The 24100-nt window shown below is 30.3% G+C and overlaps 1 protein-coding gene across 2 annotated transcripts in view; it reads left to right on the forward strand.

Annotated features, from left to right (window-relative positions):
* The first annotated feature begins 2515 nt into the window (after positions 1–2515).
* The window catches only part of LOC132923220 (uncharacterized), a 42661-nt gene continuing 21076 nt past the window's right edge, over positions 2516–24100 (forward strand). For both annotated transcript variants that reach the window (XR_009661131.1, XM_060987077.1), the window contains exons 1-4: positions 2516–2840; positions 10440–10646; positions 21771–21841; positions 23530–23627. Coding sequence is in view for 1 of the 2 variants with exons in the window: in XM_060987077.1 (XP_060843060.1) it covers positions 10490–10646; positions 21771–21841; positions 23530–23627 (326 nt within the window). In the remaining variant the exon portion in view is untranslated. The remainder of the gene's footprint in view (positions 2841–10439; positions 10647–21770; positions 21842–23529; positions 23628–24100) is intronic.

Below are 24100 nucleotides of genomic sequence, written 5' to 3' on the forward strand. Positions count from 1 at the left end.
GATAGGCAATTACACAGTTACTTCTGTTATTATAGTTATCGACGTAGCAATAAAGCGGCCATGATGTTACGATTTGTAAATACTAAAATATTATTGATATAATATTATTATCCCTTGTATTGGTGCATTTTATGTGTCTTAGTCAATCGGCATTTTATTGTTTTTATCAAACCATCTTCACCAATCAGTTAGTTAAAATACGTCTTATGTGGATAAAAATGATTATAGAATTTTTATTATAATACTTGGAGCTCACAAATGATCATAACATTCATAACACTAATATATTGTAATTAAACATTTGACTAAGAAGAATTCAATACAAATTTAAAACGTTTAATAACTATTTATTGTCTATCTACAATATTCTGTACATGATTAATTTCTGTAACCTTACTTCGTTTGGGTTTGGGTATTTTAGATATATACTAATACATTTATATAATAGCTATGGCATTTAGGGACTGTTTGAAAATATTGTTATTATTCACCATACAAAATATTATCACAAAATACAATATTTCAGGATGTGAAATACTTAATTTATTTAATAGTTGTGAAATAAATGGCAATAAAAATTAAATCGTGTCAATGGCGAATTGGGTAAAAATATTGTTACGTCGATTATAAAAAGAATAAACTTTTGCAGGAAGTTACATCTGCTCTGTTTACATGTTGTTTCATGTGCGTGCGCATACAGTATCATAATATTATTACGTTGTAGGTATATAGTTATTGGCCGGATGCGATGATAAACGAAGACGTCGACGACGACGATGAAATAAAACGAGTCTGAACTCTCTGCAGGCGGAAAAAATCTACTCAAATGCCCGACCGGCTGCCGACCGATTCGATACGTGTCATCGGATGGCGGGATGTGGGATTTATAAAGGGAGGGGTTATGTTTGTGAAGGGGGGTAGGGGGCACCGGGCTTACGAGTTACGTACCTACAACTTTAAACCGTAGCACGTTGTCGTCTATATATCGGTTCGATAGCACTCAGGCGCGAAGACCGTTGACCACGACACACACACACACACACACACACATACACACAACACAAGTCTGCTCTTCTTTTATTAGTATTATTGTTGTTATTATTACGAGATGCGGTACGTCCGCGGACACGGTTACACCTAAATAATAGATATTTCATGTATATATATATGTATACACACTATACAAAATAATACACTTCATTATTATTATAATATTATACACCCGAGTCTCGCATTTGGTGTAATATATATTATAAAAACGAGATGAAAAAATTCAAAGACTCGTGATAAAACAGCTTTGTTTGTATTGTGCGCTGGCACATGAGTACACGTATAGCTTATATTATAATAACTACAGTTTTATGGGCATTATTATTGTTATTTATTATAACAATGTTTTCGTCGTATAGGTCACGTGGATACGGGAGAAGAATGACGGCAACAATTACACACTGCACACTATCCATACTACACACGAATATAATATACCTGTGTTATTACAATGATGATGAATATTGATGATGATAATAATATTGTAATTATAATACTTGGCTGTGCTAGACACTAGCGGCAGACTAGTGCGTGGTACCCTATGGGCGGTCGGTCGGAGTCGGTCGGGGCCGGTCGGGGGAGTCCGACTCGGGCGCTGCAGCACAGCAGACTTGACATCCCGGGTGGTACGCGCTCGATGACCATCGCAAGAGCAACGTCCTTCGGCGGCGGATCTGGTGTGCTGTCTTTGGTATGCTCACGTCGACCGCATGCTGCACGACGCGTACCTATATGATAGACCAGGGGTCACCAATTCATATTTTTGGATTATTACATTGGGATTTTGGAAAATTTTCGCAAACCGTCAAAATCCCAATTGATGATGACGTGTAGTATTGGCGGACAATCACCGCACATAAAATCTAAAATTATACAAGAAACGCTCTACTATACCAGAGTACCAAAACGATTTTGTTTCCATCGGTAAAAACTAAAAATATACAAAATCAAGAAATTCCAACATCGATACTGCGTATTATATTAACGATTTGTTTTACCCCACTTGTCTGCGAGACGTACATAATTCGTCCGCGAGCCGCGGACCACCGTTTGGTTACCCCTGTGACAGATCATAATATTATTATACAATAACTACGGTCGTATCTATAACGCTGGATGGATATTATTAAATCGTACTCTTCGTAGTGTACCTATATGCTCTACGCGACGACGTCGGACTAATTGAACCCGCTAATAATGCAAACGTTTAATGGTTCAATTGTTTAAACGTATTACTTCTTAACGCGGTCCCAATAAGTGTCCAGTGGACTAATAATAGTAGAAATTGAAATAAAAAACATCGGCGGTTTAGGGCGCGTTTCGCTGACGCACCGTATCCGTTCAGTAACCACGACGACGACTGGTTCGGCGTGAACGTCGTATCGCGGTGACGCATGCGCGGTGGTCGGTGCGTCTGGTAGTGTTGTGCCCGCGCGCGTCTTTGGTAACGCGACGAAGAATTGTGAGCGCCGCCGAGATACCGGGAAATTGTCGGTCGCGCCGTCGCTGTTACACCGAACTATCGCAGTCCGTCAGGTGTCGTCAGATCGTTCGCGCGTTCCGTACCGGTCGGTTGTTTTCTCTTTCTTGTTGTATGCGAAGTCTTACGATCACGCGCGCCCGTTTACGTAAAAACCCGAGTGACGAAACATTTTCTCATATATTATTTTGCGAATCGCTTTTGTTACGACAATATTGTACTGTACCGCGGTGTTCGAACAGAATAAAACTAACGAAATACACAGATTTCCAGACGCGCCAACAATATTTACGTTGTCTTACACGAACAGGTGAGTGAACGTAACACAAAGAATTATTCAACCCTCTTCCGACCGTCGGCGGTCTTGTTGATAGGTATTTTTTTACACCCGCGGCGCCAACGTCCCTCTTACCATCAGAGATTTTGTATCTCTTGGTTAGGTTAGGTTGCTCAATAAATGTATTGTATATATATATTATATAAGTTATTAAAATATTTATAAATTATTTTAGTGAAAAGTCCCCATTATGGGTACTCATGATTCGTTATAACAAGGCAATAGACATTGAAGTTTACGACTACACCGTCTACAGCTAATGGTGTATTGGTTTTAAAACATTAATGTAATGACCCTCTGATGGCTGAGCCTGTAGTTTAATATTATGTAGACATATAGACATGTCTTTACTGACTTAATCACACCTCTTATCAATATATTCATCGCATGTGAATTGTGATGTTTCTGATAGGTACCTAATGTTATAAAATAAAAATCGCCGTCCAATCTCTGAATTAATTGTAATAATTATCTAAATTATATTTACATTCAACTATTGTTGTTATTAATGTATTATAAGGTTAAAAAAATGTATATTTTGTGCTTAAAAGTAATTTGTATGTATACAACTATTTACTATAATATGCACCTATAATGTGTATAAAATATAAATGTATACATTTTATATGTGTGTGAGTGTATTTAACAGTCGTCGTTAATTTTAATTACAATAATATTACGTGTTCTTATGTCGAAACCACGTTTCGTTGAATCTTATAAATTTATAATAGTTGTGTTTATAACAAGGTTAAACTGAATAGAATCATATTATACAATTATTTCAAAACCGTAAACAATCGATACGTCACGAAGGAAAAATAATATTTAATTATGCAGGTATAACGCATTGAAAATATCTGTCAAAATATATCATAAACACCTCCCAAGCTCAAATGAGTCAACTAATAGAATTAAGTATTACACACAAGTCAGAAGAATGCGGGAATCTCCCAAAGAAGAAAATCAGGTTCCTATATGAAAGATATTTCCATACTCTCTATTATTTGTATAATATAACCAATTGGATATATAATATAGTATAACGTTTTAGTACTATTTGTAAATTTGAAATGTTGTTTTGGATATTTTTAAACAGCTATTGATCTTATTTGATCCCATGCAGTTAGTGAAAAAACGTTTCTCTATCGATCTACATTATACATAACCGCTATAATATATTGCGCATGTAATCGGTCAAAATAAAGTGAAGTAATTATTATATTCAACCACATAAAATCGTTCTTTAAACTTTTAAACCGAAATTTAAAACGCAATGGACAACGGTAATATGTGAATAATTGCAATACACTGTAGTAATGTATTATATATATATATAGCTCCGCTACTGAATTGTTTCCAACCACTTTTAATGCCTTTTATTTAATTTTTTATTTTTAATATATCCGTATCCAATACTCTATTGACAGGTATTTTTTGCTTAAACATAACTGTTTTTGTTTCTTCGTACTGAGCACATTTTTTTGTTCGGGTTAAGTCACGTATGTCGTATAGGACAGCTCGGACGTGTTCGACACACGCACGTTTCCATCGAACGAACAATATTTCAGAGACATTATTTAACAGCGATAAATATTGTGTATATTGGCCAACCACTAAAATCAAGCTGCGAAATGGTTATTATTATATTTTATTATCATACCGTTGTGATGCAAACCGGCAATGGCCCGTGATGCGGCACCGACGACATGTACCTACCTATACATGAACTATTATCTAGCATAACTTATTATAATCAAACGGACAAGGATGATTTTCAATTTTTCCTTTACGTTTTTGTTACCTATTACTTACCTATATTTTGTATTCTCTATTATAGAATGAAAGATTTAAAATATCAAAAAACATACATTATATATTAAAAGGCACATAGACATAAAATTATAAGGTAAATTAATAAAACATAATATTATAGGTAAAATATTTTGGTGATTAAATAAAAAGAATATGTAGTAGTTTGTTGTATTAAAACTATGTACAATAATTATTTTATATATTATATATAAATATATAATACAGTTATTCTATAATTTAATAAAATGAAGTATAAAAAAATGTATTATAAAAAATATATTATCAGTATAATATTTAACAGTCTTCAGTCATACACAATATAATTCAATAGCAATTGTTTATTTATATATATTTAAAAATCGTAATGCGCAAATAACCTTAAGTTTACGATTTTATTTTAGATTGAAAAAAAAATTATGTCATGACCGTATCTCAACAATTTTACTATTTTGTTTTTATGAGCAATACATGCTTCTTATTTTTTTTTCTATAAAAAAAAAACAATCACAGCATAGTACATTTTTATTTTAAGAAACAAAACTATTTTGTTTTATACAATCACGTCAGCATTGATTTACATTATTTTTATTAAATTTTTCTAATGAATTTATCATGTGCATCTTGATCTTTAATAGTAGATATACAGGTATAGGTTAATTGCACAAAAATGATTTTCAATAAAAACCTATAGGAAATATAATATATTTTTTTAATTGAGACGACGGGTAATAAAGTTTTTTTTTGTTGACTTAATAAATTTTCGTATTATGCAAGTATTCATGAAATTATAATAAAATATGTAGCTAAAAATAGATATGTCGAGATAGTACAGTAATCGTTTACCGATTAAATATAAATGTACACAATAGATACGATATTTTAAAATATTTAATAAGTAAATATCTAATACATTTAATTTTGACTATATCTATTACTCATATGCGTAACATGAAATAAGTCCGATGTTAAACTATTAAATTTAATAATAATAATATACTTACCTATATCATATTATTTCTTCAAATAATAAAAATATATATTTTTAGTTAAAAATCAGTTTAAAATATAAATAATAAGTACTAAAGATTTAAATATTATATAATGGCTACTGCAGACTTGTATCTATAGATGTATAGAATAATATCTATAATAAAGATGTTTATATTATAAATATTTTATTTAATTAGAATAATATACTATTAACACAAACAAAATTTAATCGTCAATAGCAAATAATTTTTGATATTAGCTATTTGATATAAAATAAATGAAAAAAAATACAGATTAAATACATAGGTTAGGTATATTAGAAATTATAATTTATAAATTCGATATTCACATAGATAATATAAATATTCTTGAAATAGTATTCATACATTTTTTTTACTTTTTAAATTTTACTTTATACAGTAATGTTAAGAATAACGGTACGAAATGACATATGATAAACTAACATGTAGACGCCTGATGCAATAATAGCTAACCGTTGACCGTGCGATATTGTATATTATCCGGTTCACGTTACGGATTCATCTCAACGACGAAGTCAAAACCGGTTGTCGTGAGTTTGCAAATTGAACGTAATTGGATGTCGGTGACAACTCGTTGAGCACAATAATTTCGAAGAATCTTGATATTAGAATAGATGTACGAGTATAATATATGAAATGTATAATCGTTTTGTTGTAAAAGACCAGATATGTAAAAAAGATTTATCATATTATTTTTTGCAATATATGCATTTAACTATGATATTCAGATTTATCTAATTTAAAAATTAAAAATATTCTATAATATTTCAAGTATGAATTAGTTGTATAAATAGGTATTAAGTAACTAGTTTTTTAATTTATGCTTATGAGATCAATACTTTTTCTATGTATTAAACAAAAACGTAAATTTAAATCATATTCATTTTATTATTGTTTTAAATTTCTCCTCAGTTATTTTATTTCTATTGTCTTAATGATATATTTTAGTATTACATTATTTCATATAGTATTGTAATTAAATTTTCAGTAGTAAATCGAGTACAATTGGAACTATGATAATATTAATAATAATATAATAATAAAAAAAAAAAATGAAACTATGAGAGATACTTTTTATGAATTGCGTTTGGCCCACCGTTGAGTGTCGGTTAGTGACTTTAACGCGGGGTAGGTACAACACATTTGTGTCTACGATATACAATTGAAGAGTGAACATATTATTATTATACGTTTATTATATTATATCTTTATTTCATAAGTGTAGTATATCTTCACTCACTTTTTCAATCTTTGATTTCGTACCATATTGGAAGTCATGTAGAAAATGATATAGCGTATGGAAGAACACCATATAATGTATAGGGCCTCCAGGCGCGGTCGGTTTCTTGTTGGCTAATGATACATAGGTACATAATATTATTATTATATTATACATGTACTAAGTGTTTACTCGTGTGGATTTTTGTAGGTACTACTCTTTAGTATATATAAATACATCTCAACGGTCTAGTGCAATGTTGTGTGCGTTATTGCGAAAATGTTTTCTGGTTTGGTGTCCCAGAAAAATATTATCATCGACAGTGATGTGACGACATAGATCGACATTCCTGGGCTTTCTGAGCGTAAGAAGATATTCATCTTACATATATGAACTGCAAATATACGTGAACGCCCATGCGGTGAGATTATAGTACACATGTGGTCAATCATATAAATGACTAGGAAACGATTTGTCCACTGTTGACGACTTCACTGCACCATGTTACGAAATAATAAAAAAGAAAAGAAAGATGCTTCTGGGCAAATTTAGGCAATATAATACGCATGATTTATGTAGCTATATATGTACAGCAGCGACGAAAGATAATTTTTTCTCCGTAATGTAAAAAAAGGTATTTTTTATCTCCATGTTATAGGTATTATATATACAATATACCTATAGGTAGGTACTTTATTGTTAAAATTCTTATATTCCTTGAAAGAAGTTGACGTTTTTGTCGTAAAAAACGGATCGACTAATTATTTAGACGACACTGCTGTGAGATGATGCCATGACGGATAAAAGAAAACAGATAGCGTATCATTTTAATTATTATAATATTATGTCTAGGTTAGTGCACTTTAACCTGCAAGGTTGTCAACCCTTTTGCTGTAGGTTTCGTTATACAATACGCAATATTATATGCTAAATAAACACATTAATTTATTATATGAAATAGAGTTGAATGTCATTTAAATTCATATCCTGATGCGGGTGTTTTAACAACAGTATGATTTATTTTAGACGTGTACTTATAATCACGGTTATTTAATCATATAACCGTGTTTATAATGAAATAATGAAAACCGTTTTTGACTGCAAATTATTGTTTCAACTTTAATAATATACGCTTGGATATAACGTAAACTATATACGTAGTACGAATTCGTAAATTTTTCTAATCCAATAACCAAAGTATAAAGACAAGGGTAATGTAAAAAATTATTTACAGACTATAACGTCATAAAATATAACCTATATTTAATATTATATTTTCTTAAGAGCATTGCATTTTTTAGATCATATATACTTCTTATATCTTAATACTGGTTAATAGTAAATGTTCTTTGGGATATAATATATAATATATTATATTACGATAGTTAATCGTTCGTAAAATGTAACTTGGTTGATGTCCTTGGGTGATGGCTGATAGAAAATAACGATTAGAAAATGTATGTACCTATCTTAAGAAAACTATTTCTTCACGTTGTTAAATAAGTAAGGATAAAAGTTAAATACTACTTCTAATGCTATACTCGTAAGACATTAATTTGGTAATTTTCGAAAATGTTAAATGTATTACAACCTAATCCACATGGTAACATTTAGAACTTTATTAAACTTTCACCGTTTATTAAAGTATTAGCCTCTAATAGACTTATTCAATTATTGTATCAAAACAAAAATTAACACATTATAAAATATGTATTTAAAAATGATATCTATATTCCATACCTGCAATAAAATTAGTAAATTTATCGAATTATAAATATATTAAGTAAATAAACATAATTTTGACATGTACGTACATTTAATCTAATACTTAATTAAACTATATATTTGTTAGCAATATTACCACATGGTCGTTAACACATTGTAGAATATATATATATTCACCACCTAATTGTAAACTTAGCTTAAATCTACCATTTTTTAAACCACTTGGAATTAAATGATCAATATTAATTTTAACACAAAATAAATTAAAGTTATTCAACATTTAATTTTAATATATCAATGCTAACTTAATCTTTTATTTTTAAATTATTTAAAATACGCCGTAAATAATTTTTAACATGCAACTGTTTTTAAATTAGGTAACATAAAATAAAACCATATAATCTGGTTGGATAATACAATTAAAAAACTGTGGTCAATTGCATATTGTCAATATTTGTGTTGACAACAAAATTAGTTTCAGTTAGCCGTTAGGTAATTAAATTATATAGTATAATAATAAAAACAAATATGAGTAATCCTTTTAAATTATTTGTTTTTGTTCATTTATTATTCAATTGTATTCATATAATAGTCCACTGGACTTCATAATTAAAAACTTGAAATTATTTTTAAAATAGAGATAGTTTATTTAGGGTTTTAAAAGTTATTATAATATCATTTTTCAGAACATTTTGTGAAATATATTTTTGTGAGAATAGTTCGGAATAAACATTAACATAAATAAATAATAGAGGCGTTGATTACTTATGATTGGCGCGTAAAGTTTTTTATATAATGAGTAACAGCTAATCGCACTAATGACTATAGGTGTATTGATTGATTGGTTTTGTGCCCTAGGATGTCGGTTGTTTGTTTTATACATATTAATTAAAATTGTGACCAACTATTAACAAAAAAACTAAATTTGTGCATGTGCATGGATTTAAAATAATAGGTAATAATATTTTTAAGGATATATGTTTTACTTCTAAAGAACTTAAAGAAAAAACTATTTTCTTTATTGATTTAGTTATATTTTATCCCATGATACGATAGTATATGACGTACATAGTTCATAATTGTAATATCAACAAAAACCTATGGATTATAAACAAACAGTATATGTAGCATAACATTTGTGTGGAAGATTAAATCAAAAAATAGCTTATATAGGTTAGGATGGCCATAATAGTCTAGAGTTTGGGCAAGACTGTACCATTTTTACTTTAGTGTCCAGCTGTATCGATAGTGTTTCAAGATTGGTTTGTCTTGGAATCAAATTTATGTTTACATTATGTCAATTATTAAATATTTCTGTGGTAAATAAAACAATTATTTGATAAAATAATCAAGTTGATATATGATTTTATAATTATTTTCCCGACTTAGCTATGATTGTTGATGAATAAGTTCATTATTTTAACGTCCTCCCACGAAAATTTTTGAAATCACTTATCTAATTGATTATTTTGTCAGTTACTATTTCTGATTTGTAACATTGAGATAGTTTTTGTTTTACAATTTTAGAGTGCCAACCATTATGTGTGGTATTATAGGTACGATAAAATATTGTGTTAAAATGCAGGTGGCTGACCGTGGAGTATTGGTATACGAATTTTCCCATAAAAATTATACAACAGATATTTGTCATCCCAATTTAAGTAAAATAAAAATGATCTATTGTAAATTTAAAATTATTTTCAACTTATTTTAAGTTTATAAAATGTAAATATAATATGTATTATATATTAATATGTTTATTTATCATTTTTTTTTATTTTATAGGTCGTACAAAATGGGTTTGAGAATAGCTTAAGTACGTCACTGTGTTCATCATGAACTCAAATTCATGGGAATTAATATTGGCCGTGGTGGCCTGTCTGGTGTACAGTACCACGAGCCATGTTGCCCTCACGTTTCCTCCAGCCCGTACCTACGACCTCGACTTCCTGGATACGAGCAGAACGCCTGGCCCTTGTGGTATGCCTAAAGGTAAGATGTTTTTTTATTCTAAATATTTTTTTGTCAGTAGTAGAGAGAAATTTAAACATTATATTTAGCTGTTTAAATAAAAATGGATGATATTCGGTTGGCAAATACCACAATATATAAATAGTTAATAGATATCAAAGTTTGTTGAGAAAATTAGACAAACATACATTTTATGGTGGTAGAAATAGAACCGGGACCCCTGATTTAGCGATTCAACTAGTGATTTCGGAAGTTTAGTGTATGACGTTTTTAAACATTTTATTAATATTATTACATATACTTTATTAGAAATTATAATAATGACATGTAGTAATTACCATTAGTCATCAAAGCTAGTCATCTAGTTCACATTTGTTGTTTTCTCTGTTGATCTATTTGCGTTTATGTAGTTTATTCGATACTTGTCTGTATTATAATATATTATGTGTTATGTATGTTACAAACAATAGACAACATCGACCATTGTGCCGTTAAGTATTTTTTTTTCATCTGAGTGTTTCATGAAATATCTTTACGAGTAATTGTTCGAAAATTCATCATAACACTACAACAAAGTGGCCAACTGATGCAAAATAACTAATTTTGTTTTATAACAACACCGTATATACAAAAGGTCTATAGAGTATAGACGTAGGCAGATGAGGTTTTCATATCCTGAGGCAGCTATCGATCGATCGAACGGATCTGCCGAAGGACACGCATATGTGTGAGCTTTAATAATAGTATATTAATAATAATACAATTGTATTAATCAATTCAAATATACATATATTATAATATATATAGTGTACGCGCGTGTGTGCATTAATAAATAATTATAATAGATAAGTATTATGTGAGCTAGCTTTACGAGTGCACGGATTAAGAATATACCTATAGCCTACAGGGTATGCGAAGATGTTGCATTTATTTTATGCCATTTACTAAAATTGATATCTTGCAGTTGTGTCTATAAAAGGCTTAATATATTATATTTATTTAATTCCAATTCATTGAAAGTATTAGTTATTTATATTGACTTTATATTAACTATTAATCAATTTTCGTAAAAATCAAAACATTTTTTTTTTTAGTTTCGATTCAAAATTTAAGTTTAATTATTTCATCGCGTTGTGGTAATGAAAATTCAAAATTATTAATTATAAAATGAATGCAATTAACATTATACAGAAACATAAAATTATTCATGAGTTCATGACTAAGCAAAAAAAAAAAAATTAGTTATAAATAAATAGGTACATAATAATATAAAATTATAAGAGTTTTATTTCAATCTATAAAATATATCTATCAAAGTATGTACAATTATGTATATTTGTTCAGTTATACTTAAGAAAAGAAAACACTAAATTAATGTATAGGCCAAGGCTTTTTAATCTGAAAATGCGATATGAAATGTAGTTACTATATAATATTATTATTTATAATAGTCGAAGTAATTCCGATTGTGTAATGTTCACAACATAAATATTCTCAGTATGTATTGATTCACGTAAGACGTAACACTTTTTTAATGTAGGTACATATCATTATGATTTATGTATGTATGGTTGAATTAATATTATTAGGACGTATATTGTATTATTATGTTTTGTATTTACCGACGTAAAATACTTGGGTTATTGAACGGAGTATCGGACACATGTATTTTTGATATTTTGAAATTTATCTAAAAATGATTATTATGATTTTGTACACGAAAAAAAACAAGTGTAATTCGTTCCTATACAATCGGTTGGTATACCACAAAAAATATTATGTTGCAATAGAAAAAGGTGGAAAAAAATAACACATAGGCATCGGTATAATAGTAATTTAACTACAGGCGTTACACAATAGTACGTCATTGGTCGAATACAGCCCACCTCTAGGTAAAAAATATATTCAACACCTATTGGTGTATAAAAATGCTGCTGTATTCTATGTACTATACAGTATAATATACACCCGTAATTTGTTTAGAAGACATACCGAAACGTAGTAGCTTGTTGTTCACCGCTGTAGCAACGTGGTACTGTAGGAATCCCGTCTAGCCACTTCTCCCCCTCGATGATTGTATAAATTAATAATACTATGAATGAATACCTGGTGTATTCGAAACACACCGAGTCGGTCTTGCACGGATGGACGTAATAGTTTTATTTTATTTTGAAAATGTAAGATTTACAAGATATATTTTATTTCGTGAAATTTAATTATTTTAATTATTACGAAATATTTATTAAAGTATAATAAATTATTGATTTATTGATTTATTAACTTATTAGAATTATTACAAGATGAAATCGAAAGTTTGTCTGTATGATTGTCTATGTCAATAGAAAGTTGTATGTTTATTTATTTTTTATATTCAAGGATATTTTAACAATTAACCTCGAATAAATGTTCATTTATTCATTATACTTCCCTACGTAGAATTTAGTGTATTTCCGTGTGTAAATTTTTTTTATCGAACATATTTAGTTAATACTACCTATGCACCTATATTGTTTAATAAAGCCAAAGCTAATGTTTTTAAGTTTATTCACATTAATTATTATTTCACTAGGTATACAAAGAATATGAGGGCTAGGTCACTATCGGTTTTGATCAAAATAGTTAATCGATCATTTTTACTCTACATAAATAATATGAAGTGCATATTAAATTGACCAATATTTATGTATGATGCAAATTAGAAGGCTGGTCGAATGCCAGAAGAATCATTTTATTTTTAAACGATAACAGCCTTGAACAGAAGAATGCGAAGAACGTATTGAAATTGAAAGTAAAACAATCTCGGGAGGACCCCGCCCGTTTGTTTACCACCTGAATTTATTTGGACCGCGTATACGAATATAATATTATGGACTGCTGCGGTACGGCTGTACGTTATAAATACTATATATTTTACTCTGTTTTGAAGAAGTAATCTATATCTAGTGTTTTTCTTCGAGTATAATAACTGTTCTATTATTCAAATCGTTTTCTATGACCTATCCATGACCTGAAGACGTGTATGCAAAAACCACAATCAACCATGGGTTGAAAAGTTTTCCCATAAGTGTTTAGTCGTGAGAAGCGAAAGGAGCATCATGTCTGCACAGTGAATAGATTCAAGAGGCAACCAGTAATGATTTAGTCAGCAACATTTTTTAAGTACAATATTTGCTCTTTTAAATATTAAAACATATCAAGAATGTTAAATGTTTTTCAAGAAAACAAAATTAAATATTTAAAAACTTTTTCCTTTTCTATTCATTTTCACCTATTATAAATTTTACTAAATTATATCTATTGTTTACTTATCAATTTATCTGTACGACTTTTTTCCAGGATCAAAATTCACAATAAAACAATTATCCTTATTAATACAAATAATAAAACTTTATTTACTTATAGAATTTTCGTAATAAATCTAACTTTTTAATTTGATTTGTAATTGTTTTAATTGTAGTCAATTTGTTCAAATACTTTAAATCTCTTTACGTTCTTATAATTCTTTCATTTTAATTAATATTCTGCACATTTCAACTAAAAATATGAAAGTTTATGGCCAATAGTGGTCTTATGGTTCTAAATTTTTCAGACCGAATCGCCATACATATATTTAAGTATATTATCTTTTAAACTTAACAGAAATGTGGTTTTGATGTTTTAAACTAAACCGTTTAATTGCAACCACATATACAAAAGATTTTAGAATTCTTTTCGTGATGTATGCTGCTTATGTATATTTTGATGTTATTATGTATAACTATACAAGGTATTTTAAATCATGAAGTTTATCAGTCGAGTTCATTGGTTTGTTCGATAATTTGTACTTATAAAACCGCATGTAGGTAGTTTAAATACGAAAGAATAACTTTTATGAAGCTATTGAATTTATACACAATATTATAGTAGGTAACCAATTTATCGTAATTCCATCATACTTCTCTATACATACGCGATACATACGATATAATATAACTATATATAATATTCGTGAAAGCACAAACACTATTTTATGTATTTAAATTTCAATCGACTGGTGTGGATCAAAATTTATATTTCCGTTTCATAGTCACGTCCACATTGCATAACGCTAATTATGATAATTTCATTCGGTAAACGTATCCGTTAATAAGCACGTTCATCTTTTCAGGATATATAGGTAGGTACGTGTGTATGGCATGTAGATACACGCTTTCGTTTTAGTCGTCCACAAATCAGGACCAAAATTTTGTCAATTTGGGTGTGTGCAATGATTATAATATACGGAGAATGATAACACCTGTCGCGTAACATTTGAAATCTTGTTTAACAATAATTTCTAGATTAATAACATACATATACGATGTACGTATGTGCTTCAGCAAGGAGTGTATTTATTTAATTTGTTTCACTTATCCCCGCGTGTTTCAGTTATACTTTCTCGTCACCAAATACCAGTTATGGTTAAACGATATATACGCACTACTGGAGAAATTTTCATAAGATACTCTGTTTGATAGCGTGTGTGTGCATGTGTGTATATGTGTGCTTATATGTATAGTGCAATTTTAGATTTTGTCTTGTAATTCATACCATCGAAGTTTATATCATGTTTGAAAAAATGAAGTTCATCTGAAAATGAATTTGAGAGAGTTGCACATCGAACATTCATTTTAATTATACATATGATTTTATATTGATGTAATATAGAAGTTGAAATTCGTCTTTATAATATGTTCATGAATAAATATTCAGGAGTATTTTTTAATTTAATTTGATTTATGGTATTATTAGCTAAGAGAAGCTTTTTAAGTAATTATGTATATTATGTATTAGTATATTATGTAACTATTCAAAAACGTTTCCTTAAGTATTATCTACCGTTGTAATTGGAAATATTTTTTTTATCATCAGCAGTTGCACTATAACGATACTGTTTATAATATACTTGATGTTGAATACTTATATTTTCCGGACAAAAACATTTACGATAAAATAAAACTGTTGACAAACTCCAGGAAAAAATTAAATACCAATTAAATTGTCATTCTTTGATTTTTTCAAACATCTTGTACACACGGGAACACAGACAATGCGTTTGTTCTATTTTGTTGCTCTATAGCTATTTCACATTATACATTATATTTATTAATGTTAGATTTATGTAACATCATATTTTTACCAATGTAGCTGTGAGAAAATCTGTGTATTATTACGTTAATAGTTATTCTGAATTCCTAAAAGTAAACATTTCAAATCAACAATTAAACAATTTTTTATAAAAGCATTTAGATACGTGATAATAAGAAGTATAACACCAAACTTTGATTTAATTTTGGAAATGTTATAACCTTTAAGGTCATAATATGTAATATTTTTATTGTAAGTCTTAGTAAGTATGAAAACGGTTATTATATTATGTATTACCTATAATTAATCAACCATTAATTACTAAATACAAACTTATGATGCGCAATATGTTCACGTGCGTCCGTTTGATGCGAATACCAGGTGAAAGAAAAAGTATTATTAGTAGTTAGATTAAAATATATTTAAATTAATAAATCCCAACAGCAGAAGCAACAGGTAATAATTCGTATTTCTTCGAGCGTATATTACAGCATTTTAAATTTCGTAGAGAACAATCGTAGACGCTCGGATACACCGTGGTCAAGTGTCAGTGGGGTCGTCGGGCCAAAGGTCCTTGACGACGTATTATTAGCCACTGGGTCTGTTGTTTTTCAAGGGCTGCCATCGTCGTAAGTATATATGTTTAAGATATATACGACAGACGCGTTCGACGGGTTTCGAATAGTGCGCGTAGTAGTAAAAAAAATATAATAATATTAACGATAGTAATAATAATAATAATAATATTCACTTTTACGGCTGCCGGCGAGAAGATCCCACGACAAGCTCGTGACCGGCACGCGTATATGTGTATGTACACACTATACGGCGTCGGCGTCGTCGGCGGCGGTGCAAGCGAGTCGGAGAGAATACGCGCGTAAAATCACTCACGACAAGTTTTCTCTCCGCCGCCGACCAAACATCGTTGCCCCGTCCCCTGCGAACTCCGGCTCGAGATCGTCTTCTCCGGCGAACAACACTACATAACGTTATGCTACACGCGCGTCTTTCTCTTCGGCGGGTTAGGTATTATTATTTATCACGCCATTACGAAATATCTTCTATTGCCGCAGCCGCCACCGCCACCGCGGTCGTCGTCGTTGTCCGTGTGTACATACGCACCTGTATCATTATTATTATTATTGCAGGTCCGTGGGATAACTATAATAATAATAATAACATATAGTAATATATGGAATGTGCCCAACGCACACCGCAGAGTATTGTAATATAATATTACAATACAATCGTTTACATTAAAAATCTTTTGTTGTTTCCGTCTCTCGCCTATATACGGCGAGCAATATGTTTTCCGTTTGTCGCGCGTGGTGTGGGTCAAAAACTCAATCATACGACAACAATAATTACTCCATTATCATCGTCGTCAACGCGTACATGGAGTGTATGGGTGCGGGTCCCAATGCCGACGGCCGAATCGGACGGTTTTTTATTTATTAAAATTGTTTTTCCCTTTTACGAGGCAGATTCATTCTTTTGCTACGGACTTATACGTATAGATAGCTCGATTCCACGGCGAAGAAAAGCCGTAGTGGCCCAGGCTTTCGGTAGAAAGCGCGTTATAGATTAAATTGACCGCCGCCGACACTTCGGTGAAAGTTGCGTCGACCTGCGGCGATGTCTCCCCCGGTAATTTTTTCGATTTTCGGCGATTTCCGCGACGATGACGGTCTTACACGCACAAATAACGGCACACCATTAATTGTAAGGATCCTCGTATGGCTGCAAACACAATAATTTTTTTTATAAATATACTTACTTAAGTTTCTTAACGCGTATCGTCGCCCATAATATTATTGTAAAATATATTATTAAATAATAATCGTTTTGAAATGGGCACATAATATTATATTCCGCGGCGCTTATATCTATAATATAATTCTATATCATTCTTCACGTGGATTCCTTTTTTAGCTCGGCGCGTGTATAAATTATAAAACGCGCTTGCACATTATTTTACGCAACAGTGCAACATATCGAAAGCCTAAGATGAGGATACGTGTACAGTTTATTACGTGGCAGCTCATCCGTTCTATAGTTAAACTATGTTTTTTTTACACAGTCGACTATAATAATATGTACAGTAGTATTTTGCAATTAAAAATAACTGTGATAAAATATAAAAAAAAAAAAAATATTGTTGATTGACGTCCATTTTACTAAGAAAAACAATATAGGCGGAAATCTAAGTGTCTTAGGTTGAAAAATAGATGACTTGGGCAATGGTTGACTATAAATTATATAGTTCTTATAAATTATAATATTATCTTACCTATGTAGGTTATAATGTGGTAAAGCGTATAATGTATTACGAATTAAGTTTTCGAGGATAAATCTTATGCCTTTAACTGTTACGTTAAAAACATTATTTTTTTTTAAAATTCTGATGAATAATACCTTCTACAATAATTGTGATTGGACAGCGAATTTTCTAGTTGAGTTTTTATCGTACCTTAATGCATTAGTAACTGTCAAAATAAAAAAGAAACATTTTTAAACGTCGTCCGGGTTAAAGTGATCATGAACAGTAAATAGTAATTTCACTTCTATTTTGCCACAGCATTAGGAACAACTGAACAAGAACTCCTTCATGAAAAAATATATACTTATTTATTATTCACGAATTGCATATAAATCGCATATAATAATACTATTATTAAAAAACCAAAACGTTTCGCTAAAAACTATAAAAACTGTAGTATATTCGTTAACATTGGAACTGAGTGTTAGTTTTTTTATAGTAAATATATTATATTCACTATACCTAAAACATAATCGTACGTAATAAATATATGATTCATGGTGATAAGTCATACGCATCCTTCAAATAATATTTTAGTTTATCATAGAATTGATTTTTAGTTAAAGATTTTAAGTATGTACTTTTTATTAGGTATACTTATAACTTATTGATTATAATTTAAAATTTTTACAAAGTCACAAGTTTATATTTAGTAAGATGGTTTTATAATATTATTAAAAGTTGTTTTAAATCTTAATAAATATATATAGATAGTTGCTTAGCATTTCAGTTGGGTCATAACATATATTTTATATCTTTAATTACAATTAAGAATATTATATTGTTCTTGCTAAATGATTTTAATAGTCTATTTATAAGAACTACATCTTTGACTTTCACTTTTATTCATTATCTATTCTATTATCTACATATAATTTATCAGCAGACAAACTCATTCATTCATCAATATTATTATGTGAAATAACCAAAAACACCTTTAAAAAGAGTTAGGTAAATTTAAATGATTATTTATAAACAGTTAAATCCTGAGTTGCTTGTATAGTATTTTTGTAAGACGTTTACATATTTAAACGATGGATAAGTCTTAGACTTATTTTTTGTGTGAGATGTCATTCACATGTAAATATGAAACAAATAAAATTAAAATTGAATCAATAATATTCTAATATAAAATATTCAACATATATAGCCATACATAGATACTTATAGAATGAAGTTATATATATAAATTTATGTAGTTATAAGCTTTGTAATTTTACAGTATTTACTTAAGAAATGCATACAGCTTATTCATATCATTAATATTCTTTATTATTTCAATATAATAGATATATTTTATGATATTTTAACAGTTTTATTTGTCTTACGTATAATTGGTAAGCATTTTTTATCGCATAAGTAATGTGCGTTGCAATAGGCGTCTTAGGTGCAATATCAATACGCCTCTTCTTTCCTCCGACCTTGAAATTACTCGGGAAATAAGCTGCCTACGTGAATCACACGTTTCCACAAAGCGTGTGTACATTATGTAACCTGCACCTGTAAATGATCTAGATGTTTTTTTTCTGAATATCTACAAGTTTTAAGAAAAAAAGTGAAATATGCTGTTAACAAGACGTGTTCTACAGGTACCTACGCCTGTACAAAATAAGCTTGTTCTGAGTGTAAGTTTATTGTGGTTATAATAGTATGGCGTGTTATCTGAACTCTGAAGGACACAGCAAGTATATGATGCATATTATAATATACGGACGGACATACCTATCTGATACATACATCTGTGTACATCGTGTCTTATAAGTTGTGGTGACTTACTTAAAGTATATAAAAGGAAATAATATAGGCTTCTGAAATTGTAATATATTTCATTCGAAACGGATTTTGTAAATTGTAATGGTGTCCGCTAGAACGTAGTTCTGTGATTTCGATGTAATTTATTTGGATCACGTGCCGATTTTGTATGACATCAGAATTTAATAAATATTATATTTCATTAATATTTTAGTTTCAGATCAGTGATACCGTATAATTGGGTCAAAATAAAAATAAAATACAACAAATTAGGTACATTTGTTGTGGTTTTCTGCGATTAATGACATTACCAACTGCTTTGCGTTATAGAATTATAATACACGGATACTTAATTATTATCATTTCAAATTATCATCGCAGTAAACGTCCGCTCGCTGTAACGTATAGTGGTGCAGGTGTCGAAACTATACATAATATTATGGTGATCTGGGCTCCGAGCTAAAAACCGACGAGATTTAAAACAATACTGATTTCAAAGATTATTATTATTATCATCGTTATTATACAACCTACGGTATTATTTCGACGGTAGTTACGTCACGCGTTACCCTATAGAAGATTGGCGTTTTACTTCATTTCTTCAGCTTTTGTTCCGAAACCGTTCGCGGAGCACAATGGAATACTTGCGCGCTGCATGCCTGCATACGCTTATACCAGGTGCATGACGCGAAAACTTACGCACGTTCAGTGGGCGACGGAAATATAAAAGGTCAGTAGGTCTCCGGTGCGCGCATTATATAGTACGACACTCTATCATATAGCGTCTAACCACAACGAATATAATATACGCTCGCGTTACACAGACGCAATAATAATAATATAATAATATTATATTATTATTATTTTTATGCATACCGGCGTGGTGGACCGACGGGCACGCGACGACCTATAAAATCGGCATTCCGTGGCGTGTCAAAGACACGCGCAGGCATTGCTTACTGTTATTGTTTAACAGAGTGTCGAACGTCATTCAATTTCGCACTTATTATACGCGTGTATGATATTATGCGCGTCTGTGGCCAGGAATTTTGAAACAAACCTGCTATGGGCCAAAACACTGTCCCTATTGCGGGTCGCGATTAATGCACGCCGTACGACCCAGAGTGTGTCGGTTTGACGTTCGGCTTTCAAATTCGTAGTTTTTCCATTCATAGCACGTCGCATAACAATATTTTTGCGATGTTTTAAAATCTCATAGCCCAAATATCGCGGATTTTCTAGACCAGGAACAGAAAATACCTCTGAAAGAAAGCTCACGTGGCTCGAATTAGAAATTTGATGGTTATTATAATATTTATATTCATTTCATGGAATATGTGGTTTGTAGTATTGTCAACACGAAAAAATGTATTTTATCATTTATATATTGCTGTTACAAACAAGTCGTCTTCTTAGTAATTATTATAGATGGGTTTTCAGTTTTTGAAATATAATTCGAGAAAATGATTACTTCTATGCATTAGGAATCTATAATTAGTAAAATGTATAAGGTTTTTTAGTTTAACTGAACTCAAATTAAAAAAAAATTAATGATTATTTACACGCATTTCTTGACAATTATAGGGCGGTCTAATAAATGCATAGTAGACTTTTATAATTAGACAAGTATTCAAATACCGTTGTCTGCCTATACGTGTTTAAGCTTAGATAAGAGGAGGAGGTTTCTACTGTATAGTATAACCGTAATTGCACAATGTTCATTCAATCCCTTTGTATACATAGTAGGTATACATGCAATAGAATCAAATAAGTGTTTCATTGCTACTCGAAAAGTTATCAAATGTATTTTTACCTGTGTGTGTGTGTGTGTGAGTGGTGCGCTGTATAGTTGTTCAACAATCAAATTGCAATTGTCCGTATAGGTTTTTGTCGAAAGCAAGTCACACGAATCACGTAATATTATATAGTACCTAATTTAACCGTTTTCGTTTTTATTTTATTCGCAGGCTCAGTAAAGACTTCGTTGATGTCTGGTTCGTCATTCAACATCACATGGCATCTGGCGTATCCTCATCGGGTAAGTTTAACTCTTTAATACTCGTAATAGCTGTATACACTATACCGTCCGAGATCACGACCTAATGTGTCGACAAAATGTCTTTAACGATCGGCGGCGGACCGTGTGAGTGAAAACTCCGCGATGACAATAGGTGATTGCGCAAGCTTACGAGGATCTCAGGACGATAATATTGTTATTAATCACCGTCGCGAATTATTATTACTTTAGATCGTCGTGGCACGCACTGGCACGGCTCGCGCTCAGTATATAGTGCAATATAAATATAATGTTTACCTCCACGCAGCATCCGTTAGAGCTGCACGATGTTCTGCGTATACAGGGCGATTACGAGTGCATTGTATTATTATTAATTAGTCGTTTGTGTAAGGGTAGACGATAATAAATATATAATAATAGATGATGGTTATGCAACTTGATAGTCCTTCTACCCGCAGTAAAAACTTGCAAATAAATCGTTAATTGTATTTTTTTTTAAACGATTCCATATTATATAGTGCCGTGGTATTGTTAAACCTTTTATATTATATTATATTCGAAGTCTTTTGACGTGGTATTCTTTTGTCACGTATAAATCATACAGTTTTTGTGGTTCACGATTTAACTTCACGAATTTTTAAAAATATTATGCACAAATTTCAATAAAAAAAGCTTACATTTTATCGCATATTGTAATACATTATTATACTATGCATTACTATCTAAAAATGTAATTCGTCTAACATCTTGCGTTAGATCTTATTGCTTATTATAAATAATTTGTATAACTTATTTAAATAAGATCAAAAACATTTAGTTAACTATTAATTTAATTTATAAACATATAAACATATTATATGTATCTAGTAAGTACATACACAGAAAAATATCGTAGTGGTTAGGTTATAATCATTATCATCTTGTTATAGTTAACGAGTAAACGAGATTGCACAAAGTCATACGACATACATCATAATAAATATAAATTACAAGTTAAAATACAAAAGTATTTATTTAATATTTCTCAGAGTTTAAACCTCCAGAGCTCTCGCTATGTATGCGTGCTTGTATGGTTTTTGATGCTTTATATTAGATTATGTTAAGTCAGGACATACAAAAAAACAGCATCTTATTGCGTCCGACTCTTAATGTAGGTACACATGTAAACCCGTTTGATCTGCAGCAGAAGCTGTTCAAACCAGATCAACAGAATTTCGCGATTAAAGAAAAAAATAGATCCAATAATATTATTATAAATGTACCTACGTAACTTTCGCGTATATTGCCTTGAGTTATTTCTTTATAATAGCTGCAGTCGATTAACGGCTTTTAGATATATTCTCCAGTTTTTTATCAACCTCATATGTTTTTCATTACTTTCTCCAAGAATTCCTGTTGGTACGATCTTTGGTGGAGTTTCGAGAGCACTAGGAATCACTAGAGTGTATAAGGTCACTGACTCGAATCGAAGCGCCACACTTAAACACATATATGCACAGATTTATATTACGTAGGCTTCTACTTGTGAGGTTCGCAAGTATATATTCCACTTTTACTTGTTGATTGTCCAATTATTTCTATAAATCGTAGATTTTCTCTAAATTGTTGTAAAGCTGTAGCATAGCGTTTATTTATATTTAATTAGATAATATGTGTAGTTTTAAATGGTATGAGTATTCTTATTGATGTTTTGGTTATTGTTTATAAAGGGAGGAATCAAACTTCAAGTACTAGACAATTACCAAAGGCCAGTATTGGATTTAACACCAGTCACAAAAGATTCAGATTTTTTGAGGACCGATGCAACGTGAGTACAACTGTTTATAAAATTAAATAACTCTAGAATAAAGTGTACTATACTTATATTATTATTACAATCTTAAATTACAATATTGAAATAAAATTTTAACGTAAACGGTTTAAATATTTGTCTAAGAGAATTTACTGTTGATTTTTTTGTGATGTAAATAAATAATTTGTTTACTTAGAAATAGTTTTCTTGAAATATATGGGGTAGTTAGTACTATGTGTTAAAACATCGCATTTTTACTTAAAGCCTAGTTGTTCAATCGTTTGTGGTCAACCGATTTTGAAGTTTTCATTTTTTAAATTTTTTAACTATATTTACAACATATTACGGAATTAGTTATTAGTTTTGAAGTAAAGATCGAATAAAATTTTTAAAAATGTATTACATATTTGGTTTTTTTTTGGGCTGACATCCAATTCGTGTTTAATAAAAATGGAATATACATAAAAATGTAAGTTAAAATTGTATAT

Source organism: Rhopalosiphum padi, chromosome 2 (genome assembly GCF_020882245.1).
Source record: "Rhopalosiphum padi isolate XX-2018 chromosome 2, ASM2088224v1, whole genome shotgun sequence".
Classification (NCBI taxonomy): Eukaryota; Metazoa; Arthropoda; class Insecta; order Hemiptera; family Aphididae; genus Rhopalosiphum; species Rhopalosiphum padi.